Source organism: Bison bison, unplaced genomic scaffold (assembly GCF_000754665.1).
Source record: "Bison bison bison isolate TAMUID 2011002044 unplaced genomic scaffold, Bison_UMD1.0 scf7180017864143, whole genome shotgun sequence".
Taxonomy (NCBI): Eukaryota; Metazoa; Chordata; class Mammalia; order Artiodactyla; family Bovidae; genus Bison; species Bison bison.
Window position 1 is genome coordinate 8,627,865 of NW_011494715.1, and position 19,579 is coordinate 8,647,443.

The 19,579-nt window shown below is 48.1% G+C and overlaps 1 protein-coding gene across 1 annotated transcript in view; it reads right to left on the reverse strand.

Moving 5' to 3' along the window:
• BCAS1 (breast carcinoma amplified sequence 1) overlaps window positions 1-19,579 on the reverse strand; it is a 101,686-nt gene that overhangs the window by 77,337 nt on the left and 4,770 nt on the right. Inside the window, exons 2-3 of the mRNA XM_010840298.1 lie at window positions 11,658-11,734; window positions 10,348-10,426 (exon numbers count right to left, since the gene is read on the reverse strand). Of these exons, the coding sequence (XP_010838600.1) occupies window positions 10,348-10,426; window positions 11,658-11,729 (151 nt within the window). The 5' untranslated portion in view covers window positions 11,730-11,734. The remainder of the gene's footprint in view (window positions 1-10,347; window positions 10,427-11,657; window positions 11,735-19,579) is intronic.

Here is a 19,579-nt window from a genome sequence, read left to right on the forward strand (position 1 = left end):
TTGTCCCCTTCTCCTCCTGCCCACAATCCCTCCCAGCATCAGAGTCTTTTCCAATGAGTCAACTCTTCGCACGAAGTGGCCAAAGTACTGCAGTGTCAGCTTTAGCATCATTCCTTCTAAAGAAATCCCAAGGATGATCTCCGACAGAATGGACTGGTTGGATAGCTGCCCAAATGGACTGAGATAACCTCAGTTCTCCCCTTCCTCAATCAATACATCCCGAATCTATCTTATCTTTTAAAAATAGCTGTAAAACATTCCTTAATATGAATATACCAAAAGAGATTTATGTCACTGGCTGATCAATGAACATTATGATAGTTTCCAAATAATTTTTTTTCCACGTTCATTACAAACAGTGCTGGGGAAAACTTCTATGATCGAAGGTCCTAAGCCAGTGCTTTATTTCTATAGAATAGAGTTACAGATGTAGAATCGCTGCACCCAAATTAATGTGCATTTAATTTTTAAAAATAGACACTGCCAGATTAATTCCCGAAAAGAGGCTCCAGAGATTCACATTTCCGACAGCAATATGGTAAGTGTCTCTCACCCCCAAGGGTGGCGGGGAAGATACGCAGCAGGAACGCGGATCACACAGCATTAAGCACCTTTAAATGCGAAAAGAAAGAGACTTACCAGCGAAAATCACACAGCGTTCCCTCGATGCTCTCAGCTGTCAGGACAGGAAGGCTAAACTCTGGAGATGGCAGGTGGGAGCAGGTTGAATTCAGCCCACGCTGAACACTGCTGAACAGCAGCAAGTACTCGTGTGGACACTGAGAACAGCCAGCCAGAAAGCAATAGGAGACAAGGGGCTCAGAGGAAAAGGGCGGGGAAAAGAGCCAGGTCGGGAAGACGCTACAGGGGCTTCTCTGGTGGCCCAGCGGTAAAGAATCCACCTTGCAATGCAGAGGCCATGGGTTCGATCCCTGGTTGGGGAGCTAAGATCCCACACACGTAGAGCCACTGAGCCCACGTGCCACAACCACTGAGCCCATCTGCTGCAACCACTGAACCCGAGCGCCCCAACTAGAGGATCCGGAGGCTGCACGGAAGGATCCCACACGATGCAACCCAGATCCCTTGTGGCACAGGTAAGATCCAGCACAGCCAAGTACATGAGTAAATTCTTTAAAAAAGACGACGTATTCTCCAGAGTGGGAGATGCAAATGATCAATGAGCACGATAGAAGATGTTCATTATGCTCAGTCATCAGGGAAAGGCAATCAAAACCACACCGTGTGACCACCTCACACCCACCAAGATAACCATAATCAAAGACACTCCAACCCAGGTGAACCTTGAAAACGTTACGCTCGGTGAAAGGATCCAAATACAAAATGCCACCTACGGTATGACTCTCTGTGTATAAACTGTCCAGGGCAGGCGAATCCAAAGGCAGGAAGCACGTTCACGGTGGCCTGGGTGGGGGAGGGGAGTAGAGATCAACTGCTCAAGGGATTTGTTTGATGAAATTTCTTTGATGAAATGTGGAATCAGACAGAGGAGACGGCTGTAGTACCTTGTGAATATAGTAAAGAGGACTACATCGCATAATACACTTGAAAAGGGCGAATTATACGGTATGTGAGTTATAGCTCAGTTTTCAAAATGAAGACCCTGTGCTAACAAACCAGCGCAGCTCTGGGGCGGCGCGTGAACGCTGAGGATGAACAGAGGATTCACAGTCAAGGCAGGTGACTTTCAAGCCAACGAGAAGAAATGGATGGGCTACGTCTATCAAACGGAAATTCTCCAGGAGAATTTCTAACGAGAAAAAGCGCTAAGAGGTGGAGAAGCATGAGATTTCACAGAGGACGTGCCTGCCGCAAGGAGGGGCACGGAGCTGGGCCCTCTGGCGGCCCGTTTTCAGAACCGTCTGTAACAGCTTGAAGCAGCGGGCTGGAGCCGCAGGGTCTGTGTGGGTGGCGTGTCCAGCGGGGCCGCAGGGCGCAGAGCTGAGGGTCCGGAGACTGTCTACTGAGGGAGGTGTATCCAGGGAGCGCGGAAGGGCAGAGAGGGCGGCGCCCAGGAAAGGCGCCAGCGCCCGGGGAAACGCGCGCTGCTCTCTGCCGTCCAGCTGCGTCCTTGGGAGCCCGCGCTGGCGGACACCAGGCCAGTCCAGGGCCCGGCCCGCGCCTCCTCTTCGCCCAGAGCGGCCCCCGACCTCCCAGAAGCCCCGCAACTAGCGTGGGCTCGTGCCCTCCTGCTGGCCCGTGAGGTTTAAGCGGACGCCTGCTTGGGGCATGGGCTTCCGGCGAGGACTCTCCTTTCGTTCCCAATAAAGGGAGAAAAAACAGCGGCGCACGGTGGCCTTTCCTGCTCTTGGGTCCCATCGCCCGAGGACGGGACGCGTGGGTAGGGCCAGCTTGGAGCCGCGGTGCGTATTTACAACACGCACCTGGTATCTGACAATGCTGGCGAGCCGCCGCACCGCACTTGGAAGGGCTGACCCCCACACTCCTTTTCATAACTAAAAGTGCCTTCACTTAGGGCTGCATTACTTGCAGAGGGTCCATCAGGATCTAGGACTTGCTCTTCAGCTGCTTCTCTTGCCCCTCTACTGCCGCTGGTCTGATGTGTCCCGGCTCATTAATCTATCCGTCCTCAGCAAGCTTTCTGTGCATCTCGGAGCCTGTGCTAAACTCTGGGGTTACTGCAACAACAAACGAAATGTTTTGTTCTCAGGAACTTTTATCCAAGTAGGGGAAACATTTTAAAAGCCAGCCAACTGGGGGAAGACCGTGAGTGCCAAGCGCACAGACCTATTTGCCCCTTCCCAGCCAGCGACGCTGGTCCCAGGTTGTCCCTCTATCAGGCGGCTGAGTTTCGGGTTGGGTCTCCCAGCACACTTTGCCCAGGCATCCTGACTGGCTTCTCTTCTCACTCGTTATGGCACAGCATTGGCAGGCGGATCGTTTATGCAAGTCAGGATTTTCAGTCCAAAAATTATTCCACTTACTTCTCTTAAAAAAAAAATTAAAATTAGGCAGTTTTTCTTTTTAGGAAAAAATTGACTACAAACAAAAATGAAAGACAAATTTTTTTAGAAACTTCTTATCCAGGTGAAACAGAAACAGGTCTTCTGTTTCTGAAAAATGATGTTTTCTGACAGATAAATCATGCTTTAGTCTCTGCCATTCATTAGCAGTGAGAACAGCTTTCTTAAAAGGGTGAACAATTGTGATAAATTTGATAGAAATCAAAGAAGGAGGAAAACGAGGTACTTACATTTCCCTAAAAACTGGTGAGGTTTTAGGTATATACACAGGTGGAAAGTTTGGTCAGGCCATACAGCAGGGGAGAGGCCATTGGTAAAGGACACTCGTGACTGTGGACCCTGGTGTGGTTTTCCCCTGTCGTGTTTATTTCTTCACTTATCCTGTGCCAGTCGCTCTATACAGCTCGTGTTATTATTATTTCCACTTTCCAGGAGAGTCTCTGAGAGGACACATTTCTTGCCAAGGTTACATAGCTACTGAGTGACAGAGCCGGGATTCCCAGGAGGCACAAGCGATAAAGGATGTGCCTGTAAATGCAGGGGACGTAAGAGACGTAGGTTCGATCCCTGGGTTGGGAAGATCCCTCGGAGGAGGGCAGAGCAACCCACTCCAGTATCCTTGCCTGGAGAGTCCCATGCACAGAGGAGCCTGGCAGGCTATGGTCCACGGGGTCACACAGAGTCAGACAGGACGGAAGCGGCTTAGCACGCACGCGTGACAGAGCCAGCACGCGGTCTGCGAACCTCCGGGTCTTCAGGGCACTCGTATTAGTTTCTTGTTGCCATTCTAACAAACTACCCCCACTTCTGTGCCTTAAAACAACACAAGTATCTCATATCACAACCACCAGCGCCATGACCGTTGACAACTGCCATGGCAACAGCTGAAAGACTGTCTACAAGGACTGAAAAGGGGTGCCCGCCCAGCCCCGGGCATAGCATACCCCTGTGCTCAGGTGAGTCATGAATACCCCTCCCTCTCTTCACTCAGCCCCCGCCCTTTTGCCTTGACCTTCCGTATATACATTGTGTCCCAGGCCAAGTCAGGGTGAGAAGTTGATTTTCGAACCAAGTCCCCGCTTTTCCATTCTCTGGCCGTTGAGTAAAGCTTGTGCTGTTTTAGGCTCAGCATAAGTTTCTTTTCTGATTGTGTGAATCTGAATTAAAAAAGAACCTTCCCCACCGAGGAAGAGGGCTTCAGTCTGGCTAGGACCTAAGTGGAGATGCTGCTGCTCAGTTGCTAAGTCGTGTCTGACTTTTTGTAACCCCAAGAACCGCAGGCTCCTCTGTCCTTCACTGTCTTCCAGAGTTTGCTCTAATTCATGTCCATTGAGTCGGTGATGACATCCAACCATTTCATCCTCTGTCGTCCCCTTCCCCTTCTCCTCCCGCCTTCAATCTTTCCCAGCATCGGGGTCTTTTCTTTGCATCAGGTGGCCAAAGTATTGGAGTTTCAGCTTCAGCATCAGTCCTTCCAATGAATATTCAGGACTGATTTCCTTTAGGATGGACGGGTTGGATCTCCTTGCTGTCCAAGGGACTCTCAAGAGTCTTCTCCAACACCACAGTTCAAAAGCAGCAATTTTTCAGCACTCAGCCTTCTTTATGGTTCAACTCTCACATCCATATGTGACTACTGGAAAAACCATAGCCTTGACTAGATGGACCTTTGTCCACAAAATGATGACTATACATCTCTTTGCCTACAACCAATTTGGTAATACCCCTCTTAAAAGGACCCTATGGTCCTTTTATTGGGTCTACCTGAATAATCCAGGCTCAGCTCCCCACCTCAAGATCCTTAATTTAATCCCATCACAAAACCTGCTTTTGACATGTGAAGTGACATTCCCAGGCCCTGGAGATTCGGACGTGGACATCTGGCCTCCTGTTCTGGCATGATAGTTTTGTAGTCGGGGGTGGTTCATTCCTGTCTCTGCACAGGGGTATAGCATCGTGTGAATCTGCTCTAACTGATGCAGCCACCCTCCTGATGGACATGTAGCTCTTTGGGAAGTACTTCCCCGGCTACTCTGGATTTCAAATCAACATGTATTGGAAAAAGAAAGGGAAGAACTGAAGAAACGAATTTAAACAACCACCTTTTGACAGAGCAAACACATTAGCCTCTGACCCAAAGGTGCAAGAAACGGGGTTGTGCACAGCAGTAAGTCACACTGCCCGTGGCTTTTGCACCATTACCAGCTTCCCTGAAACAAGACTTTCAAACGGGACCTGAAATTGGCAACTGAAGTTAGAAATATAATATGGAAATAAACATGAGACATTTTGATTTTCTGAGATATTGTTTTTGAAGATGAAGTATAATGCTAAGCTTTGGAGAGAAAGCCCTCATCTACATGAGTTGTACTACTTGATGTTGGTTTGATATCAAGATCCCTAGTCTCTTACCCTCACCAAGAAAAAATACTATGCAAGATAAATTTATTTCTACAAGGAAATAGAATGTAATTTCATGGATCGATTGTAAAGAAGGTTGTGCCTGATTGATCTCTCCCACAGTGTGTCCGGAAGACAAAAAATAAAACACTGAAAAAGTATAAGGGATGCAGGGGGAAAACAGTTTCAAGGTTATATTTTAAATTTGCAAGAGCTATCTAGATGAGCTAATCAGTTAACTTCATACCCGAATGATGGCCTTTATTAACATTAAATCCAAAACAGAAAAATAAACTTTCCTCACATGTTGACCACATGTTAGATACTCTTCCAAGTACTGCAGGTGTATCAACTCACTTAAGCTTCCCAACAATCTTCAAAGCTTTGTCCTACTGTTACTACGATTCCCATTTTACAGATGTGAGACCAGAGAGGCTCAGCAACTGGCCTAAGGTCACACAGCAAAGCCACGACGTGAGTTTAGGACCCTGCTCCCTAGGCTGTGTGCTCAGGCGCTGCTTCTCAGTAGGTCTTCATGGGAGATGTTCCCGCCTGGCAGTGAACGTCTTCAATAGGAGAAAAAAGGAGAGGAAAAGTATAGATAAAAAGAAGGAAAACAGTCACCCAAGGGCCCATATATCTATTTTTCTAGTCACTTTTCTCTGTTTTTGTTCAGTCACTCAGTCATGCCCAGCTCTTTGTGACCCCGTGGACTGTAGCCCACCAGGCTCTCTGTCCACGGGATTTTTCAGGGAAGAGCACTGGGCGGGATGCCATGCCCTCCTCCAGGGGATCTTCCCGACCCAGGGATCGAAGCTGTGTCTCTTGCATTGGCAAGTGGATTCTTTACCACTGAGCCAGCAGGGAAGCCTGACTTTCTCTCTGTGCATACACACACGCATACACCAAATGAACCAAACATGCACCAAAAGACATGGCCGAAGAATTCTGTCCAAAGGATTAAAAAAAAAATCACCCAGGATCCCACTTGTGTAGCCCTCTAAAAACTGCACTGAAAGTGATAAATAACCTGGAGAAAACAGCTCAAGGATGATAAGCTGCTTTCCTCATTCAAAGGGATCATCAGTCCAAAGAGAGTTGCAGAGGGCACAGTGTCAGTGGACGCAGGCGGAGGCTTTGGCCTCAGAGGATTAACTTAAACTTGCTACAGATTCTTCAGCGGTGCTGATGCAAGGCTGCGTCGCACGTAAGCTGGTACAACCAAGCACGGGTCACTCAAACGAGATTTTTTTTCCCCTCGGTATGTAGGTACCCACAGCAACACACTGTCCCAGATTGTCACCCTGTATTTCGTTACCTGTTTTCCTCTTTACAGGAAGACCTGCCAATTACATATATACACACACACATTACATGTAATATATACACACATTACGTATGTATATACTATATATATAATCGCTGGGAGCAGAGAGGAAAGTACGGAAAGGGGGAGAAACAAGGAGAGGGAGAAGACGAGGGGGCCGTCTCGATCTCCACCGTTTTGCTCCCATGTTCTGCTTCCGACGCTCTCCTCACCCTTGTGCCCCATATTAAAAATAGGGGCATAACCTCAGCAACAACAGTGATTGAAAGACGACAAAGAACCACTTCTGAAAGACACATTAGGTTGTCAGGGCCTCTAGATCAGTTGAGAATGTCGACAGTTTGCAAATGATAAAAACGACACGAGCTCCTGTCCAAGTGGGTGCGTCTCAGCCGCCAGCTTTACGCCGCTCTCACCAAAGCTGCTGCCGCCAGTTCAGTCCATTCCACCCACATCAGAGCAGAAATCTGACTCACAGGTTGAAAGGCAGGAAGAGACTTGTGACTTTAATCTCATCCTGTGGTTGCCAATCCTGCCTGTGCCTCTGAACCCTCTAGAAAACGTTCAGCAGTTCAGACCAAAGGGCTCAACTGGAGGGTATTCTGGAAAGATGGGACCTGGGCATCTACGCTTTTAATAAGCAACCAAGGTAAGATCCTGGGACATCATATAATAAGAAATATATGCTTGGTCTTCATCCCTGTTCCTGGCACAGAGCTCCTAAAACTTACCTTTAAGAGTCAAGAAGATGACCTTTGTTATTGATAACAAGCCAGCCCCTTTTAACCACATTTGAGTTTATGTTAATGAGGTGATTTTGGAAAAGCCCCTCTAAGGATGGGGTTCCCGGTTGCCAGAGAAACAAGACATGTGATCAGAGGGCTAGGATTTCAGCTTCACCACCCGGCCAATCTTCCAGGAGGGGAGAGCAGCTGAAAATTGAGGTTTACCATCAATAGCCAGCGATCTGATCAATCATGCCTACGTAGTGAAACCTTCACAAACATCTGTGAAGACAGGGTTCAGATTGCTTCTGGGTTGATAAGCACGTGGAGGTTCTGGACGGGTGGCTTGTCCAGAGAAAGCGTGGACGCTCCCCACCCCAGGGTCCCTCCCATCACCTCTCCATCACCTCCTCCATCGGCCGTCATCGCCGAGTTGTATCTGCTTAGAATGAACTGGTGACCTGCTAAGGGGCTTCCCTGGTACCTGAGCATAAAGAATCTGCCTGCCAATGCAGAAGACATGGGTGCAATCCCTGGGTCAGGAAGATCCCCTGGAGAAGAGACTGGCAACCCAGTTCAGTATTTTTGCCTGGGAAATGCCATGGACAGAGGAGCCTGGGGGGCTACAGTCCAGGGGGTCGCAGAAGGATTGGACATGACTGAGTGACTGAACAGCAACCATCTAGCAAGCACACAGCTCTCCTGTGCTCTGTGAGCTGTTCTGGCAAATGATTGAACCTGAGGGGGAAGTCGTGGGAACCTCTGCTCTGTAGCCGAGCAGGAGAGAAGTTGTGGGTAAGCCGGGGACTCCCCACTTGCCATTGGCAACTTTAGTGGGAGGTAGTCTTATGATACCGAGCCCATAAGCAGTGAGAGCCGATGCTAACTCTTGGTAAATGGTGTCAGAACTGAACTGAACTGTGGGACACCCAGCTGGTGTCACAGATCCCCTTGGTATGGAAAACCCACATAACTGCTGTCAGATGTGCTGTGAGCAGCAGAGCGTAGACGGGGGAAACAGAGAGCAGCGTCTTCTCTTACACTGGGAAATTCTAGAGCTTCTGCACCAGTGCTGTGATTCATCTCCTCACTGTGCAGGGAAGGGCACTGAAGCCGAGAAACTCTTGTGCAAGTGACAGGGACCGTAACCATCATACAGTCACACAGCCAACACACACAGGGCACTTACTACGTGCCCTGAAACGTGTGCTTTTATTACATCTGATACTTATGCTTAGGTACTGTTATTATCCCACTTCATTGACAAGGAGGCTGAGGTTCAGAGAGGTTAAGTAACTGGCTCAAGGTCACACAGCTGGCAGGTGGCAAAACCAGGAGTCTGATTCCAGAGTTCTTACCCTCAACCACTGGGACACCCTGCTCTCATATGATTTACTGATAATTTTCACATAGCAGAACTCAGTCAATTTTGATGCTTGGAATTTATAGCCTTGCTGTCGTTTAGGTGCTAAGTTGTGTCCAACTCTTTGTGACCCTATGGACTGTAGCCTACCAGCCTCCTGTCTATAGAATTTCCCAGGCAAGAATATTGGAGTGGGTTGCCATTTCCTTCTCCAGGGATCTTCCTGACCCAGGGATCAAACCTGCATCTCCTGCCTCTCCTGCATTGGCAGATTCTTTACCACTGAGTCACCAGGGAAGCCCTTATAGCCTTATGCTGCTGCTGCTGCTGCTAAGTCACTTCAGTCGTGTCCGACTCTGTGTGACCCCATAGACGGCAACCCACCAGGCTCCCCCGTTATAGCCTTATACTCCAGAATAAAATCAAATAGATAAGCACATTGTCCAGTTTCAACACCGCCCTCCGCTGTCTTCTGTATTTCACTTGTCTGTTTGGAATTCCTAAGTGCTGGGTAATAAGTAAGATGCTTGATCTCTTCGAGTTCTCTCATCAATTCTACGAGATAGGTATCATTATCCCCACTTTACAGATGAGAAAACTGAGGCTTAGAAAGCCACGTGGCTCACTCCAGGTCCCACAGCCAGTAAGTTCCAGGGCAGGGGTTTTAACTTTGGTCTGTTGGACTCCAAAGAACCCAGCCTCCCAGTGTTTCTATTCTGTTGGTTTTCACTTATTGCTGTAAATCCTCAGACTCTTGCAGACATCATACACACCCCAGAGAGTGCTGTTAAGAGTTGAATTGCTGAGATGACGGAGTCCTAACCCCAGTTCCTACGGTCCCATTTGGAAGTAGGGTCTCTGCTGAGGATCAAGTCAAGAAGAGGCCAGGGCTGTGCACAGCCCCATGTGCCTGTGTCTGTACAGAAGAGAGAGGCTTGGACCCAGAGACAGATGCTCATAGAAGGAAGATGCTGGGAAAACCAAAGAGGGGGACTGTGTCGAAGCCAAAGAGTCTGAGGCCCCCGGGAGTCAAAGCAGAGGCAGGGGACAGTCCTTTTTTTCAAGACTATTTTTTGTTTGTTTGATGTGGACCAATTTTTTAAGTCTTTATTGAATTTGTTACAGTATTGCTTCTGTTTTTTGTTTTGGTTTTTTGGTCATGAGGCATGGGGGAGTCTTAGCTCCCTGACCAGGGATTGAACCTGCCACGCCTGCGTTGGAAGGCGAAGTCTTAACTGCTGGACCACCAGGGAAGTCCCCAGGGAACAGATTTTTTCACACACAGGTCTCTCAGAAGATCCTGACCTTGCCCACGCCCTGAATTCCCTTCCAGCCCCAGCACAGAGACAATACACTGCTGTTGCTTGAGCTGTCCACTGTGTGGCGCAGTGTTTGCAGCCCCAGGAGCGACACGCGTGCCTTCCACGCGGCTTCAGCCCTGGCATCTGCCTCACCGTGAGCAGGGCCAGCAGCCCTTCCCCATCCTCATCCCCACCCTCAGGACGAGCAGCCCGCCGGGACACTCACCTTCATCGTAGAGTTGAACAGTGCGGGCGGACGTGATGACCGGCAGGCCGTTTTGACCACACGCGTCCCCAGACGTGACCTGGAACAGAATGTGTGGCAGTATTAGCCAAGTCTTGGATGAGAAAAATCAGAAAAACTCAGGAAAGAAACTCAAGGCTACAAGGGCGCCTCACAAATTAAAGTCTCCTCTTCTAGAAACCACCCTGATTTCTGTGACGCCTCAGAGAAACCAATACCCCGATCTAAAGGACAGGATGCCCGGGTTGACAAGAGCTTTGCACAGTCTATGCCTGTTCTCAGCAAGCCCCGTGAGCCCAGGCAGGACAGACCCCTCCGTACAGATGGGACTCCCGGGCAAAGCGGGGGGTGGGGGGGGCGGCGCTGGTGCGCCTGGTGAGGGGACAAGAGCATGACGGGCTGGGAGGTTAACCACACCCCAGGGTCCCGCACACAAGCACAGCCTCCAGGCCACACTCTCCTCAGATTCAGGAAGTCGCCCATTGCTACTTTTCTGCTCCATGCCCACTCCCTTCATCGAGCTGTTGCAACCCCTTTCCAATTTTAGGTCACTGCTGAATTATTTTTTTCTCTTCTGTTATTTATTGCTGACATTTAAAAAGGTTACACATATATACACATACAGATATACTCACATGGAAAGAAAAAAAGATTGCAAAAAAAAAATTTGTTACCCGATGTCATTTTCGTAATAAATGATCTCACTCATAGTTGGCATTAACTGAATATTGATTATATGCTAAGTACTTTGCATACATTGTCTTATTTTGCTAACACTATTAATAGTGTAATATATGTTAATAAGTGTAGAGAGGAAAAAAAAGCTAAAAGACTAAATACGCATCTTTTGGAAGACTTTATATTTTTGTAGCAGTTTTGTTTAAAAGAAGCTTGTGTTTGGAAGTTTCCTGGATACTAGAGTTGTGACAACCAAGAAACGTCTCCAGACACTGCCAGTGGTGAGGCAGAACCACCCACAGTTGAGAACCACTGGTCCAGACCCACTTGCACCTGTGCACCGATGGATGGGAATCAGTCACCATGGAGACTCAGGTTCCATGGGCCCCCTTCCCTGCGATTTCTGGATCCCTGGGCCTTGAGTGGGGCCCTAAGAGCCTGCACTTTTAACAGCTCCTCGATGGGTTCTTGAGGTTTGCATCCCACTGAGCAACCCCCGAGAGCAGCAACCGCCGCACCGCTCGCCCGGAGAGCCTTGGGCAGGCTCCTCCTTCTGCCGTCACCCCGACCCTCCCGACCAATAGCTAACGACGCAGAGAGCGTAACGACACCACCTTGTAAGTGTCTGCTTCCGGGTCATTCTCTTGGTCTTCCACTCTTTGGGGAACACTCATTTGGTTACCCATTGTTCCTGCAACAGAGAAAAAGAGAGACTCAGAAAATTAAAACCCAAGAGAAACGGGAGCCTCACTTCTGCATACAAAACTAAGATGCAGAGACCTGCCCAGTCACTGTGGGCGTATTATCACAAGCGCAGGGAGGCCAATTGCTCATGTCTGTTTTGAGGAATGAGGGAAGATTTGGGGCTCATGAATTCAACAGAATTAAAGTCAAATGCAGGAGCTTCACTGGTGGTGCAGCAGTTAGAACTCCACACTTGAGCTGCAGGGAGCACGGGTTCTGTCCCTGGTCGGGGAACTAAGATCCCACAAGCTGTGTGGCGTGGCTAAAAAAAAAAAAGTGTAATAAAGAGTTTGGTGGTTTAGTCGCTAAGTCGTGTCTGACTCTTGTGACCTTATGGACTGTAGCCCGCCAGGCTCCTCTGTCCATGGGATTCTCCAGGCAAGAATATTGGAGTGGGTTGCCATTTCCTTCTCCAGAATAGAGTTTGGGAACCTAATAAAGAGTGGATACATGTGTATGTATAACTGATTCACTTTGCTGTACAGCAGGAGGTAACGCAACATTGTAAACCAACTATACCCCCATAAATTTTCTCAAAATCGATTTGTTTTTGGCTGTGCTGGGTCTCTGTTGCTGCACAGGCTTTCCTCTAGTTGTGGCTTCTCCCTGCACTGACTTCTCTGTGGCAAAGCGTGGGCTCTGGGGCATGCAGGCTTCGGCAGCTGTGGCTCATGGGCTCGGTACTTTCAGCTCCCTGTCTCTGGGGCCCGGGCTCAGTAGTTGTGGCACACGGGCTCAGCTGCTCTGGAGCGTGTGGGACCTTCCTGGACCAGGGATGGAACTTATGTTTCCTGCATTGGCAGGCGGGTTCTTTACCACTGAGCCACTAGGGAAGATCCCTAAGATTTCTTTAAAATGCAGTCCCAATTTTCAACTGTGTTTCATTTCTGGGGGATTATTATCATCATGAAAAACATATTCCACATAGGTATCATTTTCGTCCTTCTTAGCCAGTCACAGCTATTAGATCAAGGAGATTTTAGAATGCAGACAGTTAAAATGATACTTCTAATTTTTAATATTCTCTGATCCTCAAACTAAATTAAGTCCTCTGTTAAAACCTCTTGTAGCACAGGCATTTTTTCATGGCACTTAGCACTACGTGTTACATATGTATCTATCATATATGATAGATACCTATATTTATATATATCTATTTGGCTATATTTTCATTCATTTACTGATTCACCAAATGTACGCTGAGCACCAGCTTTGCACCATATGCTGAAGCAGACACCAGGGTTGCAGCTGTGAATTAAACAGATGAGCCCCTTTGACTTCATGGAGTGGAAATCTGTTGGGTGGACAGTCAGTAACAGACAGTAAATCCACACATCAGGCCACATCTGATAGCTCAAGGCAGGACGTGCAGTGGTGGTGAGCACAGACCACGAACAGGACAACCTGGGCTTGAACGCTCTCCCTGCCCCTTGCTGCTGCGTGTCCTTGGATGAGTTAATTAGCCTCTCTGTGCCTCACAGGGCTGCTACAAGTACACAATGAGTTAATGCTTGTAAGGTGGTTAGAACAATGCATGGTTCTTTGTAAGCAATATAGAAGTGTTTGCTAATCCAAACACCTATGGTTCAATGCTATGAACAAGAAGGTAATAGGTAACATATCTATTATTATCTATGAACATTAACGGGGGCACAGAAGAGGGCAGGAAGCGGCAACACTGGGTAGGATGGTTCTGAATGAAGTACAACTGATCCAGACTTAACTCTGAGGGCAATACAGAACACTTGACTTCCATCTCCCGTCCCCAGTAGCTGTAAGCACCGTGAGGGCAGGGACTGTCTCTCGTTACCCACCATTATAGCTCAGCAGTGCGTCTGCACTGATCAGGTGTCAAATTATAACTTATTAGTTGAGTGGAGGGAATAATTATTAGTAACAATCTCTCACCCCGAAGCACTGAACTAGGCCCTAACCCACGTTATCCCTAAGCCCTTCAAGAGCCTCATGACAACACTAATGACGAGAGTTCACAACTGTTCACACGTCCTCAGCTCCAAGTGCTGCTTTCCCAGAGCGCATCCCGCGGCGTCTCGCGTGGCCCCGCATGCCCGCGTGAACAGGTGTCACCGTCATGTCACTCTAGCCGAGAGGAAGCTGAGTCACGAGGAGGTAAAATCGCCTTCCAAAGATCAGCTGGTTAAAGACGGCAGAGGGAGATTCCTGCACAGGCTGCCTCTGCTCCAGCCTCTGGAATGTTCCCTGCAGAATTCCCTTCCCCTGGAAAGGAGGGCACTGAGTCTCCCGAACGCGCCCAGGACGCACATCCAGAGAAGGGCCGCGTGAGGTCTTGACTCGGAGGACGTCTCTTCCGGAGGCGGGGCTCCTCCAGTCCCTCTGCTGCCTGACTAGTGAAAGCCGCTTTTTCACGCCCACAGTGATTCCAACGTAGCCCTTTTCCAAAGACCTGGCTGCCGACTCATCAGCCTGCTGGCTTTTGGAATAACAGCCAGGGATTTTAATTCCTGGCCAAACGCAGCCAATGCATCTCCAAGGATTTCCATGGGAGGAGACTTGAGTAATCAGAAATTTGGGAGGCCATAAAAGGGCTTTCTTGGGGGAACCTGGTAGATATCAGAATCGGGATTTTATGTATTAACCACAGATCATTACAACAGGTAATAAAGCTGGACAGTGCTAAAACGTACAGGACCCCAGTTATGTTGCAATATTTTCTGTTTATAAAATCCAAGATATCCATACTCCCAATAGGCCATCGCTTCATCTATAAATGGGATACTACGAAAATAATATTGAATATTCAAGGCCAGGGTCAGCAAAGGACAGCTGGGGAACAAATCCAGTCCACCGCCTGTTTTAGGCTGGCCTGTGTGCTGAGAATGGATTTTACACTTATAAAGGGTTGGGGGAAAAAATCAGAAGAATCATAGATTGTGACACATGAGAATTTTATGAAATTCAAATTGTGGTATCCATAAATAAAATTCTATTGGAAGACAGCCATGCCCATTCATTTATCTATAGTCTACCTACAGCTGCTTCATGTACTGAGGCAGAGTTGAGGCATTTCAACAGAGACCATATGGCTGCAAAGCCTAAGATATTTACTGCCTGGCCTTTTCTAGAAACTTTATAGGTTTTGCTCAACATCAGCCTCGGTAACATATACTCATTTTGCAAATAATGAGATTGAAGCAGCTGAGAGATTAAGTGTTGCCCAAATTAAGACTGACCAGGAACTGAACCCACCGTGTATAAAAATAATGACAACTCTAACAACCATAGTAATGATGAGACAGTAATAGTAGGGGCTTCTCTGGTGGCTCAGTGGTAAAGAACCCGCCTGCCGGTACAGGAGACACGGATCTGATCCCTGGTCCAGGAAGATCCCACGTGCCTCGGAGCAGTTAAGCCTGTGCACCACCGCTGCTGCGGCGTGGGCTTTAGAGCCGGGGAGCAGCAACTCCTGGGCCCATGAGCTGCAGCGACTGGAGCCCTCACCCCGAGAGCCTCCGCTGCGAGAAGCGCCTGTGCCGCATCTGGAGAGCAGGCCCCTCAGGCAACTTGAGAAAAGCTTCGCACAGCAAGAGACACCTGGCACAGCTTCAATAAATAATGTTACGTTTGAACGATAGTAATATTAATAAAAATAATGTAGTTTAGTTGCTAAGTCATGTGTTAGTCGCTCAGTCATGTCTGACTCTTTGTAACCCCATGGACTGTAGCCCGCCAGGCTCCTCTGTCCATGGGATTCTCCAGGCAAGAATACTGGAGTGGGGTGCCATGCCCTTCTCCAGGGGATCTTCCTGACCCAGGGATCGAACCTGTGTCTTCTGCTTTGGCAGGCAGATCCTTTACTTCTGAGCCACCAAGGATGCCCTGATATAATAATAACAACAAATTTGGTGAGTGCTCATCACCTGCTGGGAAACTGTCCTGAGAGCTCCACGTGCCGTAAATGAATTTACTCCTCACAACAAACCCACAAGGCAGAGGCATCATCGCTCCAGTTTTACAGATGAGAAAACTGGAACTCGCAGGTGAAACGCCTCAGCTGACCAAGGCCATTTGCAAAAATGGATACACAGTAGGTGATGTCTCCATCTAAATCTAGCTTTTTCAAAAGTAAAAATAATTTACTAATGGGCTTATAAACTTTCAAAGCTCTATTATTCAATTTACATTTAATCCAACTTGAGAGGTAACTTCAATTAAAATGTTTGAGATTATGAAAAATCTTTGCCCTGAGAGAGGTGTGTGCAGACAGGACAGAAACTTTCAACCTGAAAGCGTCTGAGTTCCATATCCCAACCGTTGCAGGTTTTAAGGCGCCTCTCCGGCAGTGTCGAGGCCAAATGGCCTGAAAGAAGGAAAATCCATTTGCACGTCTTTTGCAGGGACAACTTGGACTCAGATAACATTGGTTTCCGCCAGCAGTTACAGAATATGTGTTGTGAACTTGCTTCTGCCTTTCAAATTTTGCAAGGGGCCAGATTTCCATGAGATGAAAACAGGCGGTGACTGCCACCTATCGGTCAACGTCAGTATTGGCCGAAGCAAACGCTTTGGGCCTGCGGTGCATGTGCTCAGTCCTGTCGGACTCCGCAACCCCATCGACCGCAGCCCGCCAGTAAGGCCAAAATGTCTGGGGACATCAAAGGAAATGCTTTCACGTTCAGCAATTAAACCTTTCGTTCAAGGTTTGCACGAGCACGGCAAGTCCTTTTGTACCCCAAAGATGTTGCTGCTGTTTTCAGTGGCTCAGTCGTGTCCGACTCTTGCGACCCCATGGACTGTAGCCCACCAGGCTCCTCTGTCCATGGGATTCTCCAGGCAAGATACTGGAGTGGGCTGCCATGCCCTCCTCCAGGGGATCTTCCTGATCCAGGGATCGAACCTGGGTCTCCCACACTGCAGGCAGATTCTTTACCGGCTGAGCCACCAGGGACACCCACCCCAAAGACGGTACAACTAATAAGGTCGTAACGTTGATCACAGCTGACTGGGGATGTGCCAGTGCTGAGACCTCTAGGTGGAGAGCAGTGCCGTCAAATAAGGCCGTGGGCTCTGGGGACTAAACACCCAGGTGCGAGTCCCCACTCAGCCACCTACTGAATGAATGACACCGGCAAGTTACCGGGCCTCCCGGGGCCTCAGCTTCCTCTTCTGCAAAATGGGGATCATCAGGGCACACACTCTAGAGGTCGCTGTGAGAGTTCAAGGCACTAATACATAGAAGGTGCCGCAAACAGGGTGTGGCACGTGGTGAAGGGGCGCCCTGAAGGTTCTTCATGCTTAGAAGTATCACCTTGATCATCACTGATACTCCCAGAGTTGTCTGATACAAGCAACTAAAGAACTGGGCAGCACTTCTGATTCCCATGATCACCTCACGGTCAGGCCGGGATCCTGGATCTGTGTTTTCAGCAAGTGCACACAGGCGTGGGGGCCGTGACAGAGAGCAGCCCCCAGGATGTCCTGGGGATGAGGACATTCTGGGGAGGCGGACCTTTCCTGTTACAGCCAGGGAAGTCCTAGGCAAGCCAGGATGAGTCGATCACCCTGAAAGCCGTGTCAGGGACTCTGTGTGGCAGGAACCCTTTTTATCCCCATTTAGCAGATGGCAAAGCTGAGGTGCAGGTGGTCCAGACTGGACCATTCCTGTCTGTGATGAAGCTTCCTCCGGTCTCCAACAGAGGAGAAGAATAAATCAGATGATGAGTTTTATCCATCAAGAAAAACATATTCTTTGAAAGAGCTCAGTTTTTATTTTGGAAAAAAAAATTTGAAGGTGGTATCAAAACGCCCTTTAATGACCTGATGGTGTGCATAGTTTTGTTCTTATGAATGTTGTTTAATCTGATATTAAGCACGAGTCTCCATATGGCAGAGAGGCTTGTTTTTGAAATTAGACTCAAGGGCCTAGCATTTGGAGAACGTGGGCTAGGTCTTTGGCTGGGGGTCATTCAGATGAGAAAGTCTCCCTACTTCTCCATTTCCCAGCTCTGTTACTGAGGCCAGTCTTCACACTGTTACACATTCCAACCCCATGGGAGATTTCAGTCCCTGTGTCCAGGCCCCGCCAGACCCATCCCATCGGAACCCCTGGCTGGGGCCCGGGCATCAGAATATTTTCAGGATCTCCGGGTGACTTCCATGATGGCGAGGGCTGAGAGGTGCCATCCTGGACATTTTGGGCCAGGGACTCCCCCAGATGCTGGCTCCCCTGGTACATAGAACCAAGGACCGGATTCTAAGAGAGAGGAAGGGCACTGGCTTTCAACGTCCACAAATCACAGCCATCTCAGCAAGTCTGAAGATGTTTGCAACCCTTTCAAAGCACTTTTTTTTTTTTTGGCCAAACTGTCCACATGGCATGCAGGATTTCAGTTTCCTGACCAAGGATCTGACCCAGGCCGCGGCAGCGATGGTGACAAATCCCAAGCACTAGGCCAGCAGGGAACTCCTGAGCTGGGTGTTCTTGTTGTCCCCACTTTACGGATGCATCACGTGGGTCCAGAGAGCCTGAATTCCTTGCCTAAGACCAGGCTATGAGCTGAATTATGTTCCCCTCCAAATTCACATGTAGAAACCCTAACCCAGCATGACTGTATTTAGAGACAGACTAGAGGAAGTTATAAGGGTGGGGCTCTAATCCTAAGGATTAGCAGCCTTATAAGAGAAAACACCCAAGAGCTTGTTTTCTCTCTCTACCACGTGAGGACCCCACAAGAGGTCAGAGGTGTGAGGGCTGCAAGTGAGGGAAAGAACTTCCACCAAAACCAGAATTAGTAAGGATCTTCATCTTGGATTTATTAGCCTCTAGGGTTTCGGGGAAACAAATATCTGTTGTTCAAGTCACCCAGTCTGTGGGTTGCTTGCTTGTTTTTTTTGTTACACTGCTTGAGTTGACTAATACAGATCATCACCTAGTAAGAGGGAGCATCAGGACTTAACCCTTAGCAGCCTGGCTCCACAGTTCAAGCTCTAAACTTTTTCTTACTCTTACTATCTCCTCTACCATATAAGTTATGCTAAATTTTATTAAGTATTTGCATATAATGCAATACAGCATAGACTATAAAATATTTATTGCATATCTGTTTTTGCAATGAGAAATCGAAATCATAACTAGTCAAGGAACATAGCCAGACCTAAAGTGAATAAAAAATTGAAAAGTCATCAATAATCTTTGGAAAGATTTAGCCCAAGGGCTTGGCAGCAGTCGGATGAGAAAACAGTTCTCACTGTTTATTTCACTTATTAGTGTCGTAATCCCTCTAGCTCTGTTTTGACCCACAAGTGAATTGGCCATTCAGGGAAGTTTCTTTTGCATCTCTCCTCCTTTACTCCAGGGATTGGTGTTCATGGGGCCTTCTTTAAAGTCCTTAATCAATTAATCAATTTTAGAGGGTTTTAACTGAATGACTTTGACAAGTAACATTTATAAGTTTAAGGCGCAACATGTTTTACTTTGATACATTTATATATTGTAATATGGTTGCCAATACAATGATATTAACCATATGATGCAATTAAATGTCTATATTCACTTCCTGTGCCTTCAGCCTCTACTACTCCTTACAAGTTCCTTCCCTTAAACACCTTTCCTCTTATCCCGCCCACCCCTCCCACCACTGACTCTTCATTGAGTTACAAGTTAATGATATGTCCTCCTTCTCCAAACAGATCAAACACCAAACATGGTACCAGCTGCCCTAGAGAAAGAGCGTTTCTGCAGCGGCCACTGTCAGATGGAGGAGGAAGTCCTCAAAGGGTGTGCTGGTGACAGAGTTAGTCACTGGGTAAACGG